General features: G+C 40.3%; 2 protein-coding genes and 1 long non-coding RNA gene across 8 annotated transcripts in view; 2 read left to right on the top strand and 1 right to left on the bottom strand.

The window, feature by feature from the left end:
- The window catches only part of IFRD1 (interferon related developmental regulator 1), a 16172-nt gene extending 6785 nt beyond the window's left edge, over positions 1 to 9387 (top strand). For both annotated transcript variants that reach the window (XM_034769197.1, XM_034769187.1), the window contains exons 6-12: positions 1434 to 1484; positions 1575 to 1753; positions 1868 to 1976; positions 4594 to 4728; positions 6227 to 6355; positions 6935 to 7030; positions 8587 to 9387. In XM_034769197.1, coding sequence (XP_034625088.1) covers positions 1434 to 1484; positions 1575 to 1753; positions 1868 to 1976; positions 4594 to 4728; positions 6227 to 6355; positions 6935 to 7030; positions 8587 to 8676 — 789 coding nt within the window. In that variant the 3' untranslated portion in view covers positions 8677 to 9387. The remainder of the gene's footprint in view (positions 1 to 1433; positions 1485 to 1574; positions 1754 to 1867; positions 1977 to 4593; positions 4729 to 6226; positions 6356 to 6934; positions 7031 to 8586) is intronic.
- LOC117876809 lies at positions 3473 to 13798 on the bottom strand. Of its 4 annotated transcripts, none has more exons than XR_004645554.1 (5): positions 13588 to 13798; positions 9686 to 9798; positions 7661 to 7745; positions 5937 to 6002; positions 3473 to 4757 (listed from the first exon to the last, which is right to left on the bottom strand). It is a non-coding gene; the product is annotated as an uncharacterized LOC117876809 (long non-coding RNA). The 4 variants fall into 4 exon arrangements; XR_004645551.1 differs by lacking the exon at positions 9686 to 9798 and adding an exon at positions 9799 to 9872 and having other exon boundaries at positions 13588 to 13796; XR_004645552.1 differs by lacking the exon at positions 9686 to 9798 and having other exon boundaries at positions 13588 to 13793.
- Positions 13001 to 25621, top strand: LSMEM1 (leucine rich single-pass membrane protein 1). Of its 2 annotated transcripts, none has more exons than XM_034769220.1 (5): positions 13001 to 13142; positions 13962 to 14053; positions 15963 to 16094; positions 21111 to 21242; positions 24746 to 25621. In XM_034769220.1, exons 3-5 carry the CDS (start codon positions 15968 to 15970, stop codon positions 24964 to 24966), a joined length of 480 nt encoding a protein of 159 aa, XP_034625111.1. In that variant the 5' UTR covers positions 13001 to 13142; positions 13962 to 14053; positions 15963 to 15967; the 3' UTR covers positions 24967 to 25621. The 2 variants fall into 2 exon arrangements, with proteins under 2 accessions (XP_034625111.1, XP_034625100.1); XM_034769209.1 differs by having other exon boundaries at positions 13003 to 13142; positions 21108 to 21242; positions 24746 to 25619.

Here is a 25621-nt window from a genome sequence, read left to right as displayed (position 1 = left end):
GCCTTCAGTGATGGCATGAGATTTGAGAATTGGTGTTTGTTTCACTCATTGGCTTGAAAGAGCTGCATGTTGATTTTCACTTCAATTTCTGCACCTATCATTCTTTTCAGTACCAAAGCATTTTTTGTCAGTCATGGAGAGCCATGTTCTGTGGAAATTGGGACATCATGTAAAGTATCTTGGTTCCTTTGTGCTTTTTCTATCACGGAACTCTGGTTACATTTTATGTGACTAGGCATTGGTCAGTCAGTTCTTCCTTCAGTTTGGACTGTTAATAGGTCTGTTCTGGACTACATTATCAATGAGACTCCTACCATGAATTAGGTGTGAGACAGTGCATGGTCCTTTCACTTCTAGAATTCCTATTGTATTGCCTGTCTACTAGGATTATTTTAAATGTTTCCTGAAACAGTATACAGAGTCCACAAATATTTATGCAAGTTGTAAAACTTGTGGGATATAAGTATAATTATACCTAGCAGAAAAGGGTGTAAAATTGCATGCCCTCCTCAAGTCAAGGATCCCTTTTTGGTAAGGATGGTAGCCTCAAACCCAAGTACAGAGAATCCACCTGTGCCTCCGTTCCTGCACCTACCAAACTATTAACTAAAAGCCCCTTCAAAGCAGTAGCCATGGCTGCTAATGATACTGGATATTTCTGTAACTTTAATGTCTTGAGTTTGTTGAGCTAGTCCCATCTAACTCTTGCATCCACTTTTGTACAACTGGTTTGCCTGTTTTGTTGTTGTCGTCAAGTAGTGTCAAAACAAAAGTTTCTAGCTTGACTATGGTTGCAACAAAGCACAACTGAAACACTGCTTTAAAAGTAAAGCAGCCCTAGTATTTAATACAGATGTTTAGGAAGAGCTTGAATTGCCTTTGGGTGTTAAAAAATGATACCCACAAGAAACTGGAAAAATGTACCACATTGAGCTGGTGAGACCACACATAGAGTAGACCCTTAAAATGCCGTTTATCAGAATTCTGGAAAATCCTTCCCCCAGCAGTGAGTAGACACCAGCCATCCCTTTTATTTCATTGTGAAACTTGTAGTTCATAGTAGTGAGCTTTTACTTGCTCTTCTAATTTAGCTAATCAAGTGAAAGGCAGGCTATATATAGCTCTTGTAATTGGCGATGTATCTCTTTGTTTAGAGGTACATACATCCTCAGAAGTGCAAATACTTATGCAGAGCAGCATATGTTGTAAAGCGGGCCAGATATAGCTATGAAGCGAAAAATATGCGGGAAGAGTTCATTGTGAGTTCATTCTGTTTAAGGAATGGTTCCATGGGCACTCCACATAGAACTTATTTATACTAGCAGTTGGAGTAACAAAGACCAGAGTTTAAAATTTTGGAATCTTGTCAGGTCTGGTAGAATCAACATTAAACTAGGAAATACTGACTTGTTTTACTTCTCTTCCATGTCTAGAGTGCAACCTGCTTGGGAGTTTGCTGTTTCATAGTCACTGATGATATTACTGTAAGGATAAACGCTTAACCCTTTATATCAAGTTTTACACAAATTTTAATAATTGAATGTAGCCATTTACACTGCTTTTTTTTAAACCAGGAACTGTATTCAACTATGGAGTGTCTGGAAAACATATTCACAAAATGGTATCAGAGAGAGAGCAACACTAATGGCATTTCTAGCACCCACAACACAGTGCTTCACATCAGTGCACTTTTAGCATGGACTCTGTTGCTGACCATCTGCCCAGTGAGCGAAGTGAAGAAAAAACTTGAAATGTATGTTCCTTTCCTGGAAGGCAACTTCTACAATGAACTGTTATTTTGCTTAATGTTGCTTTATTGTAAAAATCGCTCTTTACAGATTAATAAAATGTAGCTCATTTTTTCTAGGCACTTACACAAACTTCCAAACCTCTTATCTTGTGATGATGTCAACATGAGAATTGCTGCTGGAGAAACACTAGCTCTTCTGTTTGAACTGGCACGAGAAACTGAAGCTGTAAGTATAATGGATTTAGCTGTAACAGGTTTCTTGCATTGAGATTGTTGCGAACTAGCATAGCATCTTTCACATAGCATCCCTAATTCCAGAGGACCACCTCTTACAATCTAGTTGTATCTGTCTGCGCATTCTGGGTGGGAAAGTTGCATATAAACACTCCACAACTTAAAATAATGAAGAAAAATGTATCTAAGCTTAGAAGACACACTAGAGCAGGGATCAGCAACCTTTGGCACGCAGGAAGCAGCCTGGGCCGAACCACCTCTTCCTGCAGCCCCCATTGGCCTGGGATGGTGAACCACGGCCAGTGGGAGCCGCGATTGGCTGAACCCGTGGATGCTGCAGGTAAACAAACCGTCCTGGCCTGCTAGGGGCTTAACCTGATGGGCTGCATGCCAAAGGTTGCTGATCCCTGCACTAAAACTACTCCAATTAAAACAAGCCTCCTTGTGCTAGCCCTCCTATTATCTCCCTGTGATAACTCCAGGGCTGCTGGAATGCTAGTCAATAAAATCTGATACTGACATCTAAATAACACTTTTTAAAAAAAACTGCAAAGAAAAGAAATGTAGATTAGCATCTTGTACCCCAACAAACCATGGTAAAGGGGGCATTTAGTACAGACCCTTACCCTTTTCAGCTTCCCCAAATCTGGCAGTTCCAGGGACTCCCAGAAAGCATTGCTGTGTGCTGTCACAGTTGCAATGAACTCTTGAGTTTAGATAGTATCTTGAGTAGGGGGTTTTCCATTTCCTTATGTTGCCTCAAAGGGGGGTACCCAAGGATGAAGAGATTAGTAAAACATCATTATGGGACTTGCCTGATGCTTTTGAAAAATTTCTTGGCATCTGAAAGTAGATTGATGCATTTTGCCAGTTGCAACTTTGGAGGAAGACTTTTAAGGTGTTAATTACATATTTATGTTGTGCTACTGAGGTTGTGATTGGTATATTTTCCTTGTGGTTTACCTTTGCACTGGATGGTTAGATATTTTAAGTAACTTGTAATTTGTCTTTTAATGTTGCCTTATAACAGACTTAATCTGTTTCGTTGCCCTTCGGTGTAATGTGCCTTAACTTCTTAACTGTTTTTTGACAGCAATGAAGAAAATAGTCTCCAGTTATCCATGGGCACAGCTTGGGAGGGCTGCCAGAAGGGCGCCTGGCAAAGCACATCAGCCTTGACCAAGCTAGAACATGGTCTGAGAGGGAAGGGTAACTGTAAATGAGTCAGGATACCAAGCACAGTAACTTCACATGTACCTAAATTGTGCTGCTTTTTGTAGTGCTTCTAAATACAGGAGGTAGATGGTTGCAAGATCCTAGCTATGGAAGGCTACTTTGAAAGGGCTTGACAGTGAAAGTGAAGTTATTAGGCCTGGCAAGATGAGTCTAGAGCTTGCAGACACATTGCAAATGAAGAAAATTGTTCAAGTGACTGAAATTTTGGTTTGAATGTAGTTGGCTTTGATAAAATAATATAAATATGCATTCTTTAAGATCTTAAAACACTTCCTTTAAGAAAAGCACTTCAGTTCATATGCAAGTTATCCAGTTCAGTAGCTTATAAGCAGAATTTATGACAAAAGGGTTCTCGTAGCCCATCTGATGCTAATCTTATCTACACTACTCCCATTCATGCAAGATTTTTACTACATTCCTTGCTCTTATTTAGCATTCATTCTTTCAAACTACATGCAGTATTCACTCTTAAATTTACCAACTTAATCACAGGATCAGATGACACTAAGTATATTTGTGTGGTGTGGTATATGGAGCAGACTGGGAGGACACTGAAGTAAAATGAGATTAAAAAATTACAACGACAAAGAAGGAAATAGAAACACACAGAAGACAGCTATTAAAAATAGAGTAGTGCCTAGGAGCCGCAGTTAAGGTGCAGGGTTCTGTTTTAGGCATAGTTAAAAAATGAACAGCTGGTCCATGCCACAAATAGCATGCTATCAAAGTAAAACTATCATTTGAAAGAGTAATGTAAATAATGTGGATTCGGTAAAAAGACAAAACGATGCACTTGTAGTTGGTTAGGAATTAATCTGGCCTCCATAAACTGTTCAGTTTTAGTCTTAAAAAATTAGAAGTCCCCTTTGTAAGCTCTGGGCTCCCTTTCCAAACTTAATTTAACAGTAATAAATGGCATTAAACATCTTAAGTCAACTGTCAGTATCTCCGCAATCACCCCAAAACTTAATTATCCCATGCCAGTAAGCATCTCCTCGACTCCAAGTGCCAGAGAACATAACACTACAGCATGTCCAGAGGGTTAACAAATCTAGGCACTAGCAGGCCAAGTGGGGCGTTTGTTCCATAATCCAAGGGCCTCACAAGAGACCTTGTTGGCAGCTGCTGTCATATTGAGGGAGCTCCACATTGAATGCTTCAGCTGACAACTGTACCAGCAGGTGCAAACAGGTCACACTTGGGTAACTGGACCCTGATCACTTAACTTTTTAAGTACAGTTAATATATTTATTTTACCTTATAAATGCCTTGTGATCCCAAATGACAATACTGTGGGAAAAGTTGATGTATTACCACTTAGAGAAAAATTGTGTGAAGACCAGAAACTGGAACATCTCCTTTCGTCTGGCTAGGATTTCTTTTATGAAGACATGGAACTTTTAACACAGAAACTGAGGGCCCTGGCTACAGATGGAAACAAGCACCGTGCCAAAGTAGACAAAAGAAAGCAGCGATCTGTTTTCAGAGATGTCTTGCGAGCAGTAGAGGTACTCTTGATTACTTTGAAAATACTCCTCTGTAAAGTAAAAAGTGGCAAACAATTTATAAAACAGTTGTATGAACACTAGACCATTGAAAAACTTGCTTACAATTTTAGATGAATTTTGAACATAAGCTCCAATTAACTTCCATTTTCAGGTTCTTAACTCTTTAAGAATTAAAGCAGGATTAGTGTTAACTACAGCTTTCAAAGGTTCATGGTTAGTAATCTAAAAAGGATCCAAAGGTTAACTAAAAAAACCTCATTTTTAGATTGGAAATACAAACCTGACTTCCATATTGGATATATGATTTTCTATAAAATGGATAAAACATTGCAATATGAATGTTAAGTGCCCCTTTATTCAATATACTGAGTTTTTGCTGTGAGACTTGTCCTTTACTGTCAAACTCTGATTTTTCTGAATCGTTCTAAAATCTATCCGTTCATTAGCAGGATTACTGGCTTGCAGTATAAGCAAGAACCAGCTTGCATTATTCAGCTGTTGTGTAGATTCAGTTTATAATTGCTCCACTCCAAGAGCTTAAAGAATTGTCCTTTACAGCACATCTCCATGCTTAGATTAACATTGCTGTAGGGAACACTATGGAATATCATTGCTAAAAGCTCTGGACAGTAACTTTCAGCTCTTCACCAACAAAATGTTCACAAGTCATTAAGCCGCATAAGTTTGACTTTATGTAACAAATCATGAGCTTGCATTTCATTGGTAAGTTAGATGACCCTCGAATCTTTAACTGGGCAAAATCAGGTCAATACCAGCTAAATGGAATATTGTACTTTCAAACAGTCAAAAGTTCTCAGCAGTGAATGTAGCTCTGAGAAAGAAATTAACTCCTAATAGGATGGGATGCTTACACTGTCAGGAGTAATTGCCAGTTACATAAATACAGAAGGTGACTTGGTCAATAACAGTCCCAAGAATGAATTAGAGAGCGTTCTTTACTTAAGGTCTTAGATTGGCACCCATACCTGCATTATCTGAAATTCATACCCATAAGTATTAAAATACAGCATTTTAAAGGGGGTTATAAAATTTCCTTTTCAACAGTGTTAAGACCTTGCCTGGATCTTTAAAGATTCACTGAGACCTGACTAATTTACAGATGCAAACCAAGTGAACCAAATCCCATGGACAAAGCTCATATCAAGTGAACATTTTTTTTGATCGTCTACTTACGTATTCATACTTACATCATTGTCCCTTCTAATGTTACCTGTAGCAGCATAAATGGTCTTAAGATTCAGTCCTGCATCAACCTGTCAAGTAAAATCAGCAATTGTACTATACATGCATAGCAGGTTACTTTACAGAATAAATGATTCTTGTCCTTATTTTGTGTAGGATCACTCACTGAAAGGAAAAGTACACTAGTTCTTAACATGCATAAGCTTTCTATATTACTTCTATCTGCATAGGACTTTTTCTAAATCAGGGGTTTTGGTAATGTAGTCTTCATGTTTTGTCTTTGATTTTTGGACAGGAGCGTGACTTCCCTACAGAGACTGTCAAATTTGGACCTGAGCGTATGTATATTGACTGCTGGGTTAAGAAACACACATATAATACCTTCAAGGAGATTCTGGGATCAGGGATGCAATATCATTTGCAGGTGAGCTGTTATTTTCACACAATTTCCTGTCTGGCCACTTGAGTAATTGTTTTCTATAGGAATTTAGCCAGTGATTTGTTAAAGATGTTTACCAATTTAAGAATAAAGCAACATGTCTTGAATTATAGCGAATGGTAAGCTGGTTCTAAAGTAAATTTCTATTTTCATTCAAATTTTGTAAAGAGAAGACTAAGGGTTTTTTACACTGGACCAGATTATCTGGTGTGATCAATCAGAAATGGCCAGCTGAAAATGCCCCTTGCAGAAGGGAAATCACTTCTGGTGTGGCTTACACCAGCCCACGCCAGTGTGGGTAATATGGCATCGAGGTCAGGGCGTTGCAGAATCAGTAAGCTGTAGCTGGCTCTCTGACAACTCCTGTGCTGAGCACTGATTGTCTGATGCAAGCAAGAATTGAGCTCTGATTACGTATAATAAAACGATGGGGGGGACAGTATTCAACAAGTGTAAATTACCTGTATGGACTCAGTGTTATGTAATTTAAATCTCAAGATTAAAGCTGTGTTACAGTATTCAATATAGAACCTTGTTATTGATGTGTTAATTTTTTTTACTCAGTCCAATGAGTTTCTTCGGAATGTGTTTGAACTTGGACCACCAGTAATGCTTGATGCTGCAACTCTTAAAACAATGAAGATACCCCGTTTTGAAAGGGTATGTTATCACACCTTAACTGTATCACTTGCACTTACCCTGCTATCGTATTCCTTTTGGGAATTAAATAACATTCAAAATCTGAACAGTTGAACTGCTGCCATTTTATAATCAACCTGCTACAAATGTTTAGTTAAATGAAAAATGGTTGTTTTGGGGTGCTTCACAAACACATTCTGTCCTGGCCTGAGTTTTAGGTTCACTCTTGTGACTGAAGAGCTACTAATGAGAGCTGCATACACCTGGACACCTTTCACATGGGGGTACAGCACTTTCTTCTGTCCCTGGATGGTCCTGATATGTTACACTGGAGTGTGACAGCTGAAGCCTATGGAAAAGCTTCTGACCTCAGACATGAAAGTTGTGTAACTCTCTCCCAGTAAAGCTTGTATAATGGAACTCATGGCAACTAGGAGACCTAGCTGTTCATGAGAAATGGTCCTGACAGAATCTTCAAAACTTCTGTAAAATGACATTGAGAATGCATGTTGTGGTGTGGAGTATAGGATTCGTGCTGGTATGGCTTTAGGGTGATTGGGTAATCCTTGTTTTGGCACTCTCCAACAGTGTGGCCATTCTATATTTATACCTATAAAACTTATTGTACCATTTTATGTATCCAAAACTCACCTACAACAGATTAGGATCCACACCAATTGGATGTGTAGTATAACCTTTCAGAGAGGCAGGAGGAGGGTTTTCTTGACCGTTAATACTAGAATATTAAGAATAGATGTTTTCTAGCCATAGTCAGATTACTCAAATTTATTTAAACACAGTGTTATGGAGCAGTGTTGTCAAACACCCAGCCTGTGGGTCAGATCAATCAAACTTCATGTATTTGTGGTATGCATGATATTCAGAAGTCATGTAAAATACTTCCTAGCTTTGTGGGTTGTGAAGATCACTTTCCCAATATCTACAGTGGAAAACTGATGCAGAGTTTTCCTGAATCTGAAACTAACTTGGTAGGGGAATTAACTCTAACTTTAAAGCTTAAATGACTGATACTGTGAGAATTTGCTGTGCATTGAGGACAGTATGTAGTCCTAAATCATTCCTTGGCCTATGGACCATAGTTAAACATTGAATTTTGTCCTTTTCACAGAATGAGTAACACTTGTTTGGGAGCCCTGTAGAATTAGTCAGATCTGTTAAATGTTAGAAGCCAGACAAGGAGTAAGACTTTCAAAAGCATCAAGTTGCTTCGAGTGAAATTTAGGAACTTAAGGTCCTTTCATTGAGACTTAGACTCCTGAATGCCTGTCATCTTTTCTATTTTGAAAAATTTTAGATCTTATTTCCATATGGTGACACTCAGGCTTATCTAGTGGCAGTTCTCCTTTAATCTGTTAGATCAGTATGTGCTAAAATCTTGAAACCTATGACCTTCCTTTAACATAAATTTTGTATTCGTTTTGTACCACAATTTTGACACAATCTAATGACATTTAAATCATTTAAAATCCTTTACATCCCAATTATGTAAAGAACCTAAACTAGTTTAGGCATAGATATTTCAAACATCTGACTAAATCTTATCTTTCACTTTGTAGCACTTGTACAACTCTGCAGCATTCAAGGCTCGAACAAAGGCTAGAAGCAAATGTCGTGACAAAAGAACAGATGTGGGTGAATTTTTCTAGATCTTCCATGTGGGATCCAAGGTTGAAGACTTTGATAATTTCATAATTTTCTATAAATGTAACTGTTGTAATCTTGAAATTTGAGATTTAATTTATATATCCACATAGCTTAGACTTTGCACAGGGATAATATCTAATGTATAGTATCTGTAAATGTTATGCATGTTGCTTTAGTTGTGTGTACTGTGTGTGTATACATATAGAATTGGTTGATCTAAAATTGGATGGAAATGTAACTTGTAACACTTATGCAGGATCAAAATCACTCATGAATTTGGTAAACATACCAACAATTCAGTTGTTAGATGGTGCTGAAAGCTATATGTATTAAACTGCCAAAATTGTCTGACCCAGCTCATCTTGGATTGGTGTTAATACAGCGATGAAATTACATAGAAGAGCAAGTTGTCTTGATAAGAAGAGTAGAGTACCAGGACAAACATGCCTCTGGAACAGCTGCTATTTCTTTGTGTTCAATTATACCCTGTAATTTTAATACTTTTTTAAACTGGCTGATGGACTGACAAATGGCACAAGATATGACCTTACTATACTATACCAGTGCCATGAAGTCCTGCTGTTGGCACTTAAAATGAAGTAGTAAATAACACAAACATACTTGACTATATTTAACTTTAAAAGTGGTGACACATTTTACATATGCTTGTATAAGACTGTTCCATCTTTGGAATAAAAATCTTTCTCACTGAAGTCTTTTCAGATGTGGTTGTTATACACCTTGTCTAAAAGTAAATGAGATCAGATAACTACACACTTAGTTTTTTCATTTTATCCCTAGAAATGATATAGTAGCTATAAAATATATTATAAAAGTATGCGTCACACAAAACTAGCATTGGCATGACCCAACTTCAGGATTGAGTACTCAAACTTAGTCTGAAAGCTCAATCATAACTCTGTCCACTCAATCTATGCCTTAAATTTGTTTAACTTATTCCCCTGGATCCTCCAAGTTGATATCAGTAAGGTCAGCTGCATGATTATATACCTTTTTTCTGTAAAATATGGTGCTGACAGTAGCAGGCCAGATGCTTTACAGAATCCTAGTCGTGCCAATACTGTGGAAACATTCATACGGTTATCAAGTGAAGTTCACCTTACCTAAAGAAATAATTAAAGGAAAATGAGGAACAGCAAAGAGAACTCCCATCAACTGCCTTCATTTCATTCACCTGCTATAGAGTAACATGACTGGTGTTCAAACCATCATTCAATTAGATAAAAGAAAATTTAACTCTAAAGAGTACAGAGGGTAAACTCAAATTGGCTGGTGATGGGTTGTACCTGGCAAACAGAGCCATAAGTGTAGCAGAAGGAAAAACTTGGATTTAGCAGGTTCTCTAAGTATAACTGAAGATATGAGCCCACCTGTGGGGAAAGTTAGGGTGAAACATAAGAATGAGGATTTTATCTGCATTCTTCACAAGATTAGCATAGGTTTGCATCACATTTCTAATTGAGTGGTCATGATAGCCTTTTTAGAGAATAAATCTCTTTAGTGTGTAGACTTAACTGGTTGTTGACTGCTTCATGCTTTATCTTCACAGTCCGTGACTGATGGATTCAGTGATGGGTCCTCAATCACTTTTTAAGGACTCTAAGTCCTTGTCCCTAACCACAGTAAATAGTGTATTAGAAAAATGTCTGCCTAGTGTTGTCCTGTCTGAGAGCACCAGACTAGATTCATCTCATTTCACAAATCTTTGTGATAAATTTGATACCAGCTGCTGATCTATCTGTGCCCCAAAGTAGGCACATTGGTGGTCTGACTTTTATCCTATTTCCTGCCAAGTTGTAGATACTGTTCTTAGGCTCTTCAGTCTTACTGAGCAATTTGTTTTAATATTTAACAGTGCATTCTACAGTGTAGTTATTCATTATAAGTAACAGCATGGGTTTGTCAAGAACAAATTGTCAAACGAACCTAGTAGCTTTCTTTTGACAGGGTAACAAGCCTTGTGGGGGTGTGTGTGTGTGTGTGTGGGGGGGGGGGGAGACGGCAGTAGATGTGTATCTTGACTTTAGAAAGGCTATTAATACTGGTCTTGCATCATGTCACAAACTAGGGAAATACAACTAGATGGATCTACTATAAGGTGGGTGCATAACTGATTGGAAAATTTCCCAGAGAGTAGTTATCAGTGGTTCACAACCATGATGGAAGAGCATATTGAATGGGGTTTCTCAGGGGGTCAGTTCTGGGTCTGGTACTGTTCAATATCTTCATCAATTATTTAGATACGGGCATTGAGAGAGCACTTGTTGACAATACCAAGCTGGGAGGGATTGCAAGCGCTTTGGAGGGCAGGATTAAAATTCAAAATGGTCTCAAAGTGGTGGTCAACCTGTGGCCCACAGGCTACATACAGCCCAATTTACATTCAGCTGTGTATGGAAAATAAATAAATAAAATGTACTGCTCTGGTCTGGCAGTGGGCGGGGCTGGCTGAGGGGGGAGACAGTGTCTTGTAGCCTGCACTGGTATTCTTGCCAACACGGTGCTGGTGAGTGCCGCAGGGGGTGGGAGAGTGGATCTGGGGGTAGGTTTGGGGGGAGGAGGGTGCTGCAGCACCCACAGGTCTTAGGTGAGGCTCTGCTCCTGGCCCCACTTGGGTCCTGTCTGCTGGCCTGCACTGGGCGCTCCACTCCTGGCCCTGCTGTGGGCAAGGACACTGGGCATAGGGGACTGTGCATGGTTTTGAGGGAGGGATGCTGTGGTTCTCAACCTGCGCTGTATATGCGGCCCACGATACAGAGGTTGAGAACCACTGATTTTAGACCAGTGGTTCTCAAACTTTTTTTTCCATGGACCACTTGAAAATTGCTGAGCATCTCAGCGGACCACTTAATGAGCTTTCCAAATATTGTTTGTACCATTAACTAGCTATTGTAAAGCGCTTTGTATAAAAAGCGCTAAATATTAAAAAAACCTTAACATTTTTTGTTCTACAAATGAAAGCACACAACTTGTATTTAAATACATCAGTAGTTTATCTTTCAAAGGCAATGGATGTGTCCTCTTTCCCCCACCACAACAGCCCCAGCCCTGGAGCTGGGGAAAGTCGCCTCTTTCTCTGGCCGCTGCAGCCCTGCACATTTCAAATTCCCCTCCACCACCTCTTCTCCCCTCACTGCCCTTTCCCACTTACCCTCTAGTCCCTCCAAGGCCACCACCTCACCTTACATATGTGTGTTCTCCAGGGTTCAGGCACCTAATTAGTGGAGCCACACCTGCATGGCCCTTCATTCTCTTGTGTGTGGCTGTCCAAGCGCGCACCTTAGAGGGAACTATCCATGGACCACCTGAATGGAGCTCGGTTCGTGGACCACAGTTTGAGAACCTCTGGTCTAGAGAATACTTATTCCTGCCTTGAGTGCAGGGAACTGGAATAGATGACCTCTCGGTCCCTTCCAGTCATACAATTCTTGTTTATTGCCTTTAGTTCTGACTGCCTTGTTTGTTAGAGAATAGTGTAACTGTGTCTTCTGACTTTTAGTATCAGAGGGGTAGCCGTGTTAGTCTGAATCTGTAAAAAGCAACAGAGGGTCCTGTGGCACCTTTGAGACTAACAGAAGTATTGGGAGCATAAGCTTTCGTGGGTAAGAACCTCACTTCTTGCATCTCAAAGGTGCGACAGGACTGACTTTTAGTATTTGTCATGCCTCATTTACAGAAATGATTACATGGTTTAGGCACTTGACATGACCTAAATTTCACACTGTTAGAACGCAGACTAACATATAATGGTATTAGAAATATGGGACTGCTCCATAGATCAACTATCTGAGCCTATTTGGTTTTGTATTGGCATCAACCAACTTGTGTGGCAATTCTTAAATACATACAGCCTTCTGTAATGTTAACTGGAAAAATGGAAATTTGCATTGCAAGTATTTGTGCATATTCTTAACCAATACATCAGAAAAATCTGTTAGTCCTTTGTATGGAGTACTTTAAAAATCACACTTTATTATGAAGATAAATTAAAGGGATGTAGTTTGTGCATCTTAAGATGTGTCTAAATATTTCATTAACTAGAATATTGGTTTGATTAGTTTATCAAGCCTGTTTAAAGAAGTCACTCAATGTAAAATATTAGTAAAATGATACATGTCAAAAGCATATGTTAAAAACTCACCATAATAGCAGTAAATATTAAAATTTCATAGTGACTCTTGTCTAAAAAGTGAGTGTTTGTGCGTGTGTGTGTGTGTGTGTGTGTTTGTTTTAAATAGGTCAATATTTGGAAACTAGACTTCTTGGCCAAAGTGAACGCTAAATATAGATTGAAAGGGATAGTCGGTTTCATAGCTATGTTTATGGGTCCTGTGGGAGTTTACAGGGTCTAAAAGTGAGGGGGGAAACTACAAAGCAAGTTTTCTTCTCATACTTGGTACTGGATGACTTCTTCCATCCTGAATTTTTAGCTGAATATTGTTAAATTGTAAGTAATTTACAGTTCATTCTCTTCTTTTGCTAATCCATTTAGTCTTGATTTTATTCTTTAAGAATTTTTAGGTACTTAGTTTACAAAGTGGTAACATTACCCAAAATAACTTGCATTTAAAAGTATTAAGTTATGATATTTTAACGCTTATGAGGGGTGGCCTCTAAGCAATATTAAAATACAAATTACAATGACTAATTTAAAAGCTATGAGGGTTAGTTTAGCCTTGTGAAACTAATAGTTAGGAGGCCAGTGACACGGATATCTTGTTTCTTTCAAGGTGCTGATGTAGAAATAAATCATAAAACAGCATTCATAGCATGCTGTTTTTATGTACAGAAAGTGAGTGTACAGTGGGGAAATTGCTTCTAAATACTTAATTACAAAAATCTACAACTTGTGAATTTAACATGTATCTAAAACTATCAAATCAGTTACTTACATTTATTAGAGCTCAAGTCTTTAGGAGAGTCTTCCTTAAAGTTGTTGCAAGGAAGTCTAAACAAAATGGAAAATGTTCAGGGAAAACAACTGCCCTTCTGAAGCTAAAAATAGCAAGAGGCCCTTGTTTGTGAGAGGTGGTGAATCTGTAGAACACTGCATAACTGTGTCTGTAAGAAATACAGCTGGGCATGGATGTGGTCATATGGAGATATCAAAGACTATAAATATATAGCTACTAGAAGTTGTTACCTTATACATTCTAGTGCATAGAAGCCATCTGTCCTGAAATTACTGTTGCATATATAAAAGCTACTGGATTGAGTTGATTGGTTGCAATTCTAGCTTTTTCACCTTATTTTTGTATTTTTTCAGTAACTGCTCAGAATGAAAAAAGAAAAAGGAGCTGTACTCATTTTCATGTCATTTCCCCTCATTTGAATAAAGACTTTACTCTTTCTGTCCAGGTATTTACAGAGCCATCAGTCATCTTTTCCCTTAAGAATGCTAGTCCCCTTTTCAAAAGCACCTGAACTAGTTAGGAGCCTAAGTTTCACTGAAAATCAATGAGTAGTTATTTGGCTGTGTCCCCAACTTTGGGAGCGACGTAGAGCAGCGTGGGTTGGCATGATGCTCTGAGTATCTGCTCCTGTGCGTGCCTGACAGGAAACAGCCCCAGTTTTCCCCATGGCACTTATTAAAATGTTGGTACAGAGGGAACCTGCTCTTCATGATGTCATACTATGGAAAGGGTGAGTCAGGAAACTTGCCAGTTGGGTTTGGTAACTGAGTCAAGAAGGAGGGAGCTAGAAAAGGTCCCATGTGCCTAGAGAAAATGTACTTTTGAACTTTACCCAGAGAAGCGTGGCTGCCAGTGCTGAAAGATTACCAGCATAAATGGTAATGTTGAGTAGACTTTTATGGGCTTCGGTATGGTAATGGCCTGATAAAAGCTTGTATGCCTGGGTGACTCTGGCCAGCTCTATTCCCTCTACAAATATCTTTCTCCATAACTCTGTGTATTTGTTAAAACACATGTGATTCACATTTTCCAAGCAATGGGGCTTTCTTTCCCAGATGCAGAGAAACCATCGGGACAGCCCACAATTAGTCTAGCAGTCTCTTTTGGGCCTGGTAGCTGCAGTTTCAAATTCCTTATTAGCAGAGATAGAGCTGGAGCCTCACACCTCTGGGTGTTTGAAAATTGATAAGAAGTAATCCAATCTATATACATAGGATGTGATTTCTAAATGTCATTTTGTTAATTTGTGAATGTAAATTTCTAACACTTCCAAGGGACTTGTACTCATTGAGAGCCAAGCCCATGGCAAAGATGAGGTGTTAGGGTATGTCTACACTGCCATTAGAAACCCATGGCTGGCCCATGCCAGCTGACTCAGGCACATAGTGTTCAGATAAATACATAGTGTTTGCAGCACAAGCTCTGGGACCCTCCCCCCACACTGGGCCCTAGAGCCCAGGCTCCAGCCTGAGCCAAAATGGCCACATAGCAATTAAAGAGCCCCTTAACCTGAGTCAACTGGCACAGGCCAGCCGTGGGTTTTTAAATGCAGTGTAGATCTATCCAAAGTTAAGCCGAATATCAGAGAATACCAGAACAATTACCTTAAGGCATGGAAATAGTCTGTGTTTTCTTCAAGAATTGTCTCACCTTCTTTGGAAGGGCACAGGCCTATGCTACCAGCCCAGACCCTTTTCAAAGTAGGTCCTGTGTGTCAACCAAATCTAAAGTAAAGAAAGAAGAGCAATTATGGCAAGCTATAACTTTTTGCTGACCACCCCGACCCCAATCATTTGTTTAACCAAGAAAAAACAAGCCACAGTGATGTATCAGTATTTATAAGCAAATTAATAAGCTTGTCATTGTAACCCTTCTCCTTCACTCCCCTACCTGCTCCCTTCGTTTTTACTTATCTCATATCCCTAATACTTAGATTGTGAGATGATCAGGGGAGAGACTAGGGACTTTTGCCATTGACTTCAATGGGTCCACGATTTTACCCTGTGTTATTGGTCTGTAAAGTACCTTCCAGGCTTTGGATGTTATACAAATAAGTAATAATTTACACCTGAATCAATGCAGGAGCTAGAAGGGTGGAACAGTGTACTACAATATTCTGATGTGGCGATGAACTTTCACACTTGGGGATCTCAAACAATAAACTAGAAATGTTAACTAGTGAGTTGCTCACAACTCATATTGGTCCTATCCTGAAAGGTTCTGAATATCTCCTACAAAGACCTAATCATCCTCAACTCCCACTGATTTTAGTGAGAGTTAAGGGAGCTCAGCATCTCACAGGATCAGGCCCCTTAACAGTAGTTGTTATTTCCAATATCCATGTTTTCTTTTAGGTACAATGGAGAGTTCTTCTCTGGAAATTGACTTACTTGATACCAATGAAGAAGGAAAACTTTATGTGGTTGATTCCTTAAACAACCTAAACAAACTGCATCTATGTTCCGATGGATCTCAACACCTGTTAAGTATGTATGCCAGATAATGCTTGGCAACTATTCTCAATATACACTGGGTCAAAAAAAAAAAAAAAGAAGAAACTAATGTACAGATGTATTTGATAATTTAAACTAATGCTTATCCTGGGATTTATTTATCATATAAATACATGCACTACATGTTTTAACAAAATGGGCCAGATTCCCAGATGGTGTAAATCCAAATGATGTATTTCCACTGATGTCAACAGCACTATGTCAATTTACAACAGCTAAGGATCTGGCTTAATAAGTGCACTTCAACTCAGGCATTTAAAGGAAATTGAATTCTGATAAGAGATAGCTATGACAAAAATGACCGGCACAACTGGAATCATGTGCACAGAACACATAGGACCAGTGGTATAACTACTCCAGTAACCTGTCTGTGACAGTTGCCAGTACCAAATTCTTGTTGGCAGCGTCCACAACTAAATATTTTCTGTGGAAACTGAGCTACCCTTCCACTACTAGCTGGGCCCTTCACGTCATGTCTGAGGCACACGGGTGGGACATTGTAGTAAGCCTGTACCATCATTCCCAATATGTATCCATTCTGGGAATAAAAATGATGACCTCTCTCTTCTGTCTGGCAATTTTCACAATTACTAAAATACACATAAAAGCTTAAAAGGAAAAAAAAAAAAAAAAAAAAACGGCAACTAAAATTGTGATCCTGTTTTTGGTTTTAAGGAATGACTATCATCTGATGATCCCAGCCAGTTTCCTGAGGTATTCGATGAACCTTCTTTAGATCTTAATTCAGGGAACTTATTTCAAACAGATTCAGAATTGTACTATCCTCCTGATTTTATTGCTTTTATGCACTTTTTCTTTGACTTACACATGGCAACAAGACTATTTTTAGCCAACAATATTCGAGATGTGTTTGACTCTTTTGTGATCTGAAAGCACTTTATAAGTGGCAGTTTCTTGGCAGCGTTCCACATTGTTATTTAAGGAGGTACAGTATTCTGTAGTTTTCTCCTTAGTTTAGCAGCACAATTTGTACTTTTGAAATTTGGCTGAAGAGTAGCTGTACAGGAAGAATCATAATCAACTAGGCTTCAGATAGGACAAAAATGCAGATAGCCACTCAACCACCACCTTGCTTGATTTTATACATGTATGAATAATACTGGGAGAAATGGTATAGGTGACACTTGAACTTTGATGCAAGAGGAGTTAGAAAGACATCAACATCTTAGCCCAGGGGTTGAATATTTTTCTGATGTTAATTACTATAGTGGTGCAGCTGCCAGACACAAAGATCCCATATTGAAAATTATAGAAATCTGCCATAGTATTGTCTTATGTAGGCGATTCTCATTTTAACAAGAACAAGAAATGGCACAGAATGAATCCGTTCTAGCATCAGATCATTTCTCTTTTGCCTACCTAGAGTCTCCCTCTAATTGTTATTCTTCACTTCTGGACTAAATTGTTATACAGTACTCTTGGTGCTGTTAAACAGTTACCTACAGGTGGCTGCATTTCAGCTGAAAATGAAAGCAGTGCTATGTCTAGTTTGTACACCAATTTGGCTCTTTCTCTGACATATTTTAGATGTTTCTTTAATGCTTGGAGTTTTATATAAGTATCTGATTGCTCTCACACCAGTAGAATATATTCCAAGAGACTGCACTATTTACAATCCTCAGCTGATGTACCAAGAAATGTGTTATATTCTGGATCTCTTTGTTACAGAACTATTAAGATCACAGAATCATAGGACTGGAAGGAACCTCAATAGGTCATCTAGTCCAGTCCCCTGTGCTGAGGCAGAATTCAGTATTATCTAGACCTCCCTGACAGGTGTTTGTCTAACCTGTTTGTAAAAACCTCCAATGATGAAGATTCCACAATCTCCTTAGGTAATTTGTTCTACTACCCTTACAATCAGGATTTTTTTTCGTAATGTCAACCTAAATTTCCCTTGCTGCAGTTTAAGCTCTGTCCTCAGTGGTTAAGGAGAACAATTTATCACCCTCCCTTTTATAACCACTTTTTACATACTTGATGAGTGTTGTCATGCTCCCCTTCAGTCTTCTCTTCTCCAGTTTTTTCAATCTTTCCTCAAAGGTCATGTTTTCTAGACCTTTAATCCTTTTTATTGCTCTCCTCTGGACTTTCTCCAATTTGTCCACATCTTGTGCACCCACCTTATAGTAGCTTCGTCTGGGCTATATTTCTCTAGTTTGTCTATGAAAAAGTCCTGTGAGATGGCATCAAAAGCCATACTCAAGTCAAGCTATACCACATCTACTGCTTTCACCCCTATCTTGAATTGTGTGAGCATTTTTCACCCTCTGGTAATCATTAAAAATACATGGGACAGTGCTACCATTTTCTACAGAAAATGCCAGATCTGGGTTTTAAAAAAAAAAAGACGTTTCAACAGTGCTTGTGATGCAGTACCCATGGCATTCCTTTAGCTCAGTAGCTTAATATGATCTGACATAACCAAACCTAAGGCAACACATTAGCCATAATTTTAAAGTAGTTTTAAAAAGAAAGGGCTTCTAATTTTGGTAGGCGCTCCACACCAATTACTTTTTGCTTCACAACATAAAATGTTCTCATTGTTTGCAGCTTGGCAGGAATCCTTGTTCACTGGTTACTTACAATAGCGTAAGCTGGCACATTTGGTCAGTTGGCTAGTAAGAAGCGTTCATTAGGCAGAGCAGACAAGTGGCATTTATGAGAATTCTATTCATAGCTTGCAATGCTTGAGAGACTGTGAAAGCAGCTCCTCCATCATTATTATTCTGGCTATGAAGCAATATCTGTGGTGGTGGCATTTAGTACAAATTGTATTTGTTATGAAGGCTGAGGGCATGATAAAAAAAAATATTAAAAGGCTGCAGGCTTTACTTTATCTCCAGGCAGGAACACATTAAATGCAATAAAGGATAGCAAAAATACTCCCAGGGATCTCTGACTAGTTCAGTGAACTCCCAAACCATGGGTTTACTCATCATCAAAGTTCTGTTATGGCATATACAATCCTTTTTCTTCTTTATCGCCATCAGCTTAATTGCAATGCCCTTCAAGAGTCTTACCAGATTCAACAAAACATCAATGGAAACTTGGAAATACATTTTTCATAGTTGATAATTATATGAAACTGTGATTTCTGTGTCAGCTTCAGTGTAACCCCATCTTTAACCTCCCCAATGTGGTCTGCTCAAGGACTGCCTGCTCCAGTCTCAAGCCTCTAGCCTTCAGCTCTCTATGAGCAGAGATGCACATCCATTCTCTTTCCAGACTGGGATTTTAGACTGAGAGTCATAGATTCCAAGGCCAGAAGGAACCATTGTGATCATCTAGTCCAGTGGTGGGTAACCTGCAACCCATGGGCCACATGCAGCCCATCAAGGTAATCTGCTGGCAGGCCACGAGACAGTTTTACATTGACCGTCTGCAGGCAAGCTGCCCGCAGCTCCCAGTGGCTGTGGTTCGCTGTTCCCGGCCAATGGGAGCTGTGGGAAGTGGCGTGGGCCACAGGGACATGCTGGCCGCCGCTTCCCACAGCTCCCGTTGGCCGGGAATGGTGAACCATGGCCACTGGGAGCTGCGGGCAGCTGTGTCTGCAGATGGTAAATGGAAACAAACTATCTTGTGGCCCGCCAACAGATTACCCTGATGGGCTGCGGGCTGCAGGTTGCCCACCACTGATCTAGTCTGACCTCGTGTATAACACAGGCCACAGAACTTCCCCAAAAGGTTTCCTAGGGCAAATGCTGCCCAAATGGAAAACTAAGGTTCACACAAAACTCTCTGTTGTGTTCAGGAATTCTGAAGAGGATTCAAACCCTGGTTCCCACTATCTTCCCTACCTCTAGGCCCATATCCACCCCACACTTAGCTGTTATATTTTTATGAGGGACCTGTCCTTTCACCGACCAAAGTTTCTAAAGAGCAGCAAGCTGGTTTGCCCCACAAATTTCAGGGAAGGAGTGGCTAACTGGTTGTCCTTTAGTCCCCCTTCTTGCATCTGCAGGAGGAGTGGCAAGTGGGCATACCTTTCACTGCCATGCCAAATGTGCTCAGTTTATATATACTAGATTTGGCTGGACAAGACAATTCCATTTCATGACAACTTTTGAGGTCTCAAAAATTGTTTTAATTCTGCATAGGAACAAACCAAAACATTCCAAATGTTTTCACAAAATGGAATTGTGTTGGAACAAAAGGCCATTTGCAGATCCCCAAAATGTCAGTTTTCTATTTGCATGTCCCGTTCTCTCTGTTTTCCTGGAAGTGCCAGGAGAGTCCAACCTGGACCTTGTAAACCTGGCAAGCAAAAACTTCACCAAACTCCATACGTCTCTACAAAATGTTTCCATTTCAGTGAAACAATATATTTAAAGAAAATGTCCCAACAAGCTCTAATATAGTCTAACTTCCAGCCCTGCCCATTCAGCCTAAACCTGGGAAAGTAAAACTGGATTCTTCCTTTCTCATGTTACACTGCAAGACATAAGGGTTCTGCAGGCTAAATTAGACTCTCAGCCTATGCCGGCCCATTGGTATCAGCAGAGTTGCACAGGTGTAACTGACGGGAAGTTAGCTAGCCAGACAATTGATGATTCACAATTTGGAAAGGAATGTTGCTCACACTTTCTTAGCTGTATGGTTCCTGTGGTTATCAGGAGTGAAAAGCAGCAAAATATTTGTTGTCACTAAGGTGAGCCACTATAACTTTGAATACATAAAGAAAGTGGATCTTTTAAGTAAAGCACTGCCATTTTTACATATCTCCTTTCTGGAATAGGATTGCAATTTAACAGGAGACAGCTAAAGTTATTAATAACATGGTGCCTGTATCCTGCTTAGAAACAGAGATGGATCCAAGTCAGAAAGGTTGGACTTGGCTCTGAACATTCTCAAAGTTTGGGTTTATTCTGGCTTGTCTCTGCTTAGAACCAGAGGCATTTTGTTATTTGTTTTCTTAATAACCTCCCATCGATTTCATATCTGAATATTATTTTCATTCCATAGCAGCCCAGGAAGAAGAGAACACTGGCGGTTTGATGACATGGAGCAGCATAAGTTGCCAACATTTATTCTTCGTCACACTGATCATTATTTTGATTGTCAGTTTGGCGCTTGTTTCATTTGTAATATTCTTAACAAGTAAGTAAAACATTTACGATTCTTGTAAATAACATGGCCTGTCAAGGGAAGAAAGTGTTGGAATGTATTGGGCTACATTGTAACAAGCTATTGTAACACTTGGATTAGTAATTGGCATTAGGCATTGAATCTGTGGAACCTCTGGATCTAAAAGCATGAGCTTCTAGTCCAGTAGTTCTCAACCTATTTACAATTGTGGGCCATATATGCAACCCATAATGTTGTGTGCCGCATCCAATACTACCTGTATGGCCCTGAGGATGTCACGTGGGCCACAGCTCCATGCTGATTGGGCTGCAAGTGGCCTGTGGGCCTCAGGTTGAGAATCACTGTTTTAGTTCCTGAGCTAAGGGGACTAGAAGCCACTTCTGAGGTTCCAGACTTACAAACCTCTCAGATCCAACTACTAGAGCGGGCTAGAAAGCCACACTGTGTAAGCAGGAGCTACACTATTGTATTGGATCATTTAAATATTTTGCATTTTTGAATGGCTGTGCAATGCAGCCCTGCACTGGGAAGGCTAGTGATGTTTCTTAAGGTATGTCTACACTACCCGCCGGATTGGCGGGCAGCAATCGATCCAGTGGGGATCGATTTATAGCATCTAGTCTAGATGCAATAAATCGACCCCCAAGTGCTCTCCCGTCAATTCCTGTACTCCACCGCCACAAGAAGCGCAGGCAGAGTCGACAGGAGCGGCAGCAGTCGACTCACCACAGTGAAGACATCCCAGTGAGTAGGTCTAAATACGTCGACTTAAGCTACGTTATTCATATAGCTGAAGTTGCGTAACTCAGATCGATCACCCCCAGTGTAGACCAAGCCTTACAAACTAAAACCTCAATAAGTGATGTCCCAAGATGGGAGAGTTAGATACCTCCTGAGATGGGAAGTGACAGATGTTTACTGAAATGTGTCTTGACAGGGAGTCCAGAGAATTATTCAGACTTGCTTACTTAGCCCCAGAACAAGGATGTGGGTGGCTCTCTCCCTAGCACTGCAACAGTGTCAAACGCGAATCCATTCCCTCAGGACAAGGGATAGAAATTAATTAAGCTAAAAATGTCTTGTAGAGGGGCTGCTGCTGTGTGCTAACTTATCTAAATTAAACAAGGCTGGCAGGGCAACCTTTAAAAAGCTAGCAGATGTATCGGAGCATAAGCTTTCGTGGGTGAATACCTACTTCGTCAGACGTATTCATCCACGAAAGCTTATGCTCCAATACATCTGTTAGTCTTAAAGGTGCCACAGGACTCTCTGCTGCTTTTTACAGATCCAGACTAACACGGCTACCCCTCTGATATTTAAAAAGCTAGTTTCTTTCCATGCTACTTCATCAGCCAAGCCCAACAACAGGTTATCAGCGTGACCCACACCTTAAAGGAGGATTTTAAACAACCTGCATTTAATCTTGACATGATAAGAACAGTAGTTGAAATATAGCTCAGCAGTGCTAGGCTGCGGTTCCTGGAAATGTTGACTGTAAAGCAGAGTGTTTCCTTTTCAAGTAGATTTTATTGTTGGGGCATGTTTTGAAAACATCTTTTTCTTCTCCAGAAGAATTTTGTTCCTGGTGTAATTCCATTAAGGCTGATAGAATAACATGGGTGTGTGTGTGAATTTAGGTTAGTTCAGTGTGTGTTATTCAGAGAGGGCTTCAGATTCCAGGGCTAAGAGCTGAGTGGAAATAATCTGGAACAAAATTCCCCAAACAAAAGGAGCCTGAATAATCAGATGCAATCTCAGAATTGGCTAAAAGCATCACCTCTGTGGGGATAATTATCCATTTATTGCAGGGGTGGCCAACCCTGAGCCTGAGAAGGAGCCAGAATTTACCAATGTACATTGCCAAAGAGCCACAGTAATATGTCAGCAGCCTCCCGCCCCTATCAGCTCCTCACCCCCCCGCTCCCAGCGCCTCCTGCCCACCGGCAGTCCTGCCTATCAGCACCTCCCCCTCCCTCCCCGTACCTTCTGATCAACTGTTTCGTGGCATACAGGAGGCTCTGGGAGGGAGGGGGAGGAGGAGGAGTGAGAGCATGTGGCAGAGCCAGGGGTTGAGCAGTGAGCACCCTCTGGCACATTGGAAAGTTGGTACCTGTAGCTCCAGGCCCAGAGTCGGTGCCTATATAAGGAGCCGCATGTTAACCTCTGAAGAGCCACATGTGGCTCTGGAGCCACAGGTTGGCCACCCCTGATTTATAGGGGCTGGTAATGCTGCCAAGCAAACAGCCACAGGCTACCTCTGAATCACAGGGATCCACCAGTTTGGTTTTCACTGCTCATGATGTGGTGTTAGATAGGATGAGGTGCATTCTGCTAACTGAGGATGCTGTGGCGAGACGAACTTGAGGCCCTTTGGCAGCAGGATGTTTCCCCCTATGTCGTGGCTCTAGCTGGGGCACATCACAGGTTCCTCACTCTCTCTTTTTAACAGGAAACTTTAATCCACTGGTCCCTGAACTGCTTCCACTAAGTGGAATCCATAATCTGGATTCGTAACAGAGCCTGCTGGCAAAGCAGAGAACTGTCGGGGACATAAAGGCTGCACAGGGAAGCTTGTATGTTGTACATGGGAAGCCCAATTAAATTGCTTTACGATGACCCCAAATGTGCTTAAACAGGATGTGTCCCTGTTGCAAATATTGGCTTTATATTATGTATAACTGAGTGAGTAATGTTGCTGTGTAATGACTAGGTAGCAGAGAGGGTAAGGGACCCACTACTACAGTTAATTACAGGAGTTCTTCTTGGACCCAAAGGGGTAGAGGCCTGTTTTTTGGGAGCTGAAGTTCCAAGGTTTTTCTCCCAGCCATGAGGTTTATCTAGCGTTATGTCTGTAATCCGCAGACAGAGTCATCAAGGATTGGCACCCTGCTGTTGGATTTAAGCTCCTATCAAACTCAGAACCTTGGGGAAAGTTTTGTCTAATTAGATAAGGCCCAAGTACATAATGTACTGGGCTTGATAGATATAGAAAAATAAACAAGTGATATCATTCTTTTGTGTTCCACAGAGAGGCTATTAATAGTAGGAGTTCTCTTTTAACTCAGATGGTAGAGGCCTATGTTTTGGGAAATGAAAGGTTCTGGTTCTAATCCTAAGTCTCTGTGATTTATTTAGGAATTGTGCCCAAAGGGACGTATGAATGTGTTGTGTCCAGACATAGGGATAAATCTTACAACCCTTAAATAAGCAAATCTATGGATGGTAATGAGAGGGTTGCCCACCTGAAGACTGTATATGCTGACTCTTAAGCAGTATGTTTTATTGCATTATACTACACCAGAATGAAAAACAAAATTGATTGTAAAAGAATTCAGCCAGACCATAACTTCTTCACACACAACCTTTTCCAACTAAGCTTCTGAACTTGCTATCATGTTGTTATGTCTCTGAGCAGAATAATTTCCCATTCAGTTTCCCACAGGGATGCACCAAGTGACAATGATCCACTTGGTTTAAATGTTACCAGTTTAACATAATGTCCTTTCCTTTTAAAGTTCACACTGGCAACAAGATGGATGAAGTGACAAGCAGACTAGCATTTGAAAGGAAGAACACAGAAGATCTTAAGAATATAAACAATATGATATTAAAGCATCTAAACCAATCAGGAATTATGGAGAAGGAAGAAAATCTCTTCACAGGTCAAACACCATCCACTCCTTATCTTCGTAACTATTTATTTCCCCGTTCAAAGCTGGAAGCAACCATGCAGTAGATCCCCTGTGCAATGAAAACTATTCTCTCAGTCTATTCATTTGCTTTCAACTGTACTCCCATGTAACCAGGTAGGTTATTTAATTATTCAGATTTAGCAGGTGCCATAACACTTGAAAAGCAACCTGAAGAGAACGGAGCTATAACACTGCACAGATTTACATCCACCTAGCTTGAATATATGGATGATACACCATGTTTAGCTCTGGCATTTGACTCTGAAATGCTTCACTGTGTCTCCATTCCTGCAAATAGCTCAATGTGAGCAAAGCATCTTGCAGGATCTGGGCCCAAATTTCTAATAGCTTCTAAATTTAAAACAGAAAACAGTATCTGATCCTGGTTTATATGTGTAAAGTTCTGCAGGATTGGGCAATTAGGCTTGGCTCCTGGAATTTACAATGAATGGGGTGGACTGTCAATGGGTCTCCATGCATAGGCGCCAACTCCGTGGGTGCTCCAGGGCTGGAGCACCCACGGAAAAAAATTGGTGGGTGCTCAGCACCCACCGTTAGCTCTGCCCCACAGCCCCAGCTCACCTCCGCTTCCACCTCCTCCGCGAGCACACTGCCGCGTCCTGCTTCTCCCCCCTCCTCCCAGTGCTTGCGCTGTGAAAAAGCTGATTTGCTGGTCAGGGAGTGAGGGAGGAGAGGGAA

The sequence above is a fragment of the Trachemys scripta genome, chromosome 1 (assembly GCF_013100865.1).
Source record: "Trachemys scripta elegans isolate TJP31775 chromosome 1, CAS_Tse_1.0, whole genome shotgun sequence".
NCBI classification, from domain to species: domain Eukaryota; kingdom Metazoa; phylum Chordata; order Testudines; family Emydidae; genus Trachemys; species Trachemys scripta.
The sequence above is the reverse complement of the archived record's forward strand: the minus strand, read 5'-3'. Positions and strand labels throughout refer to the sequence as shown.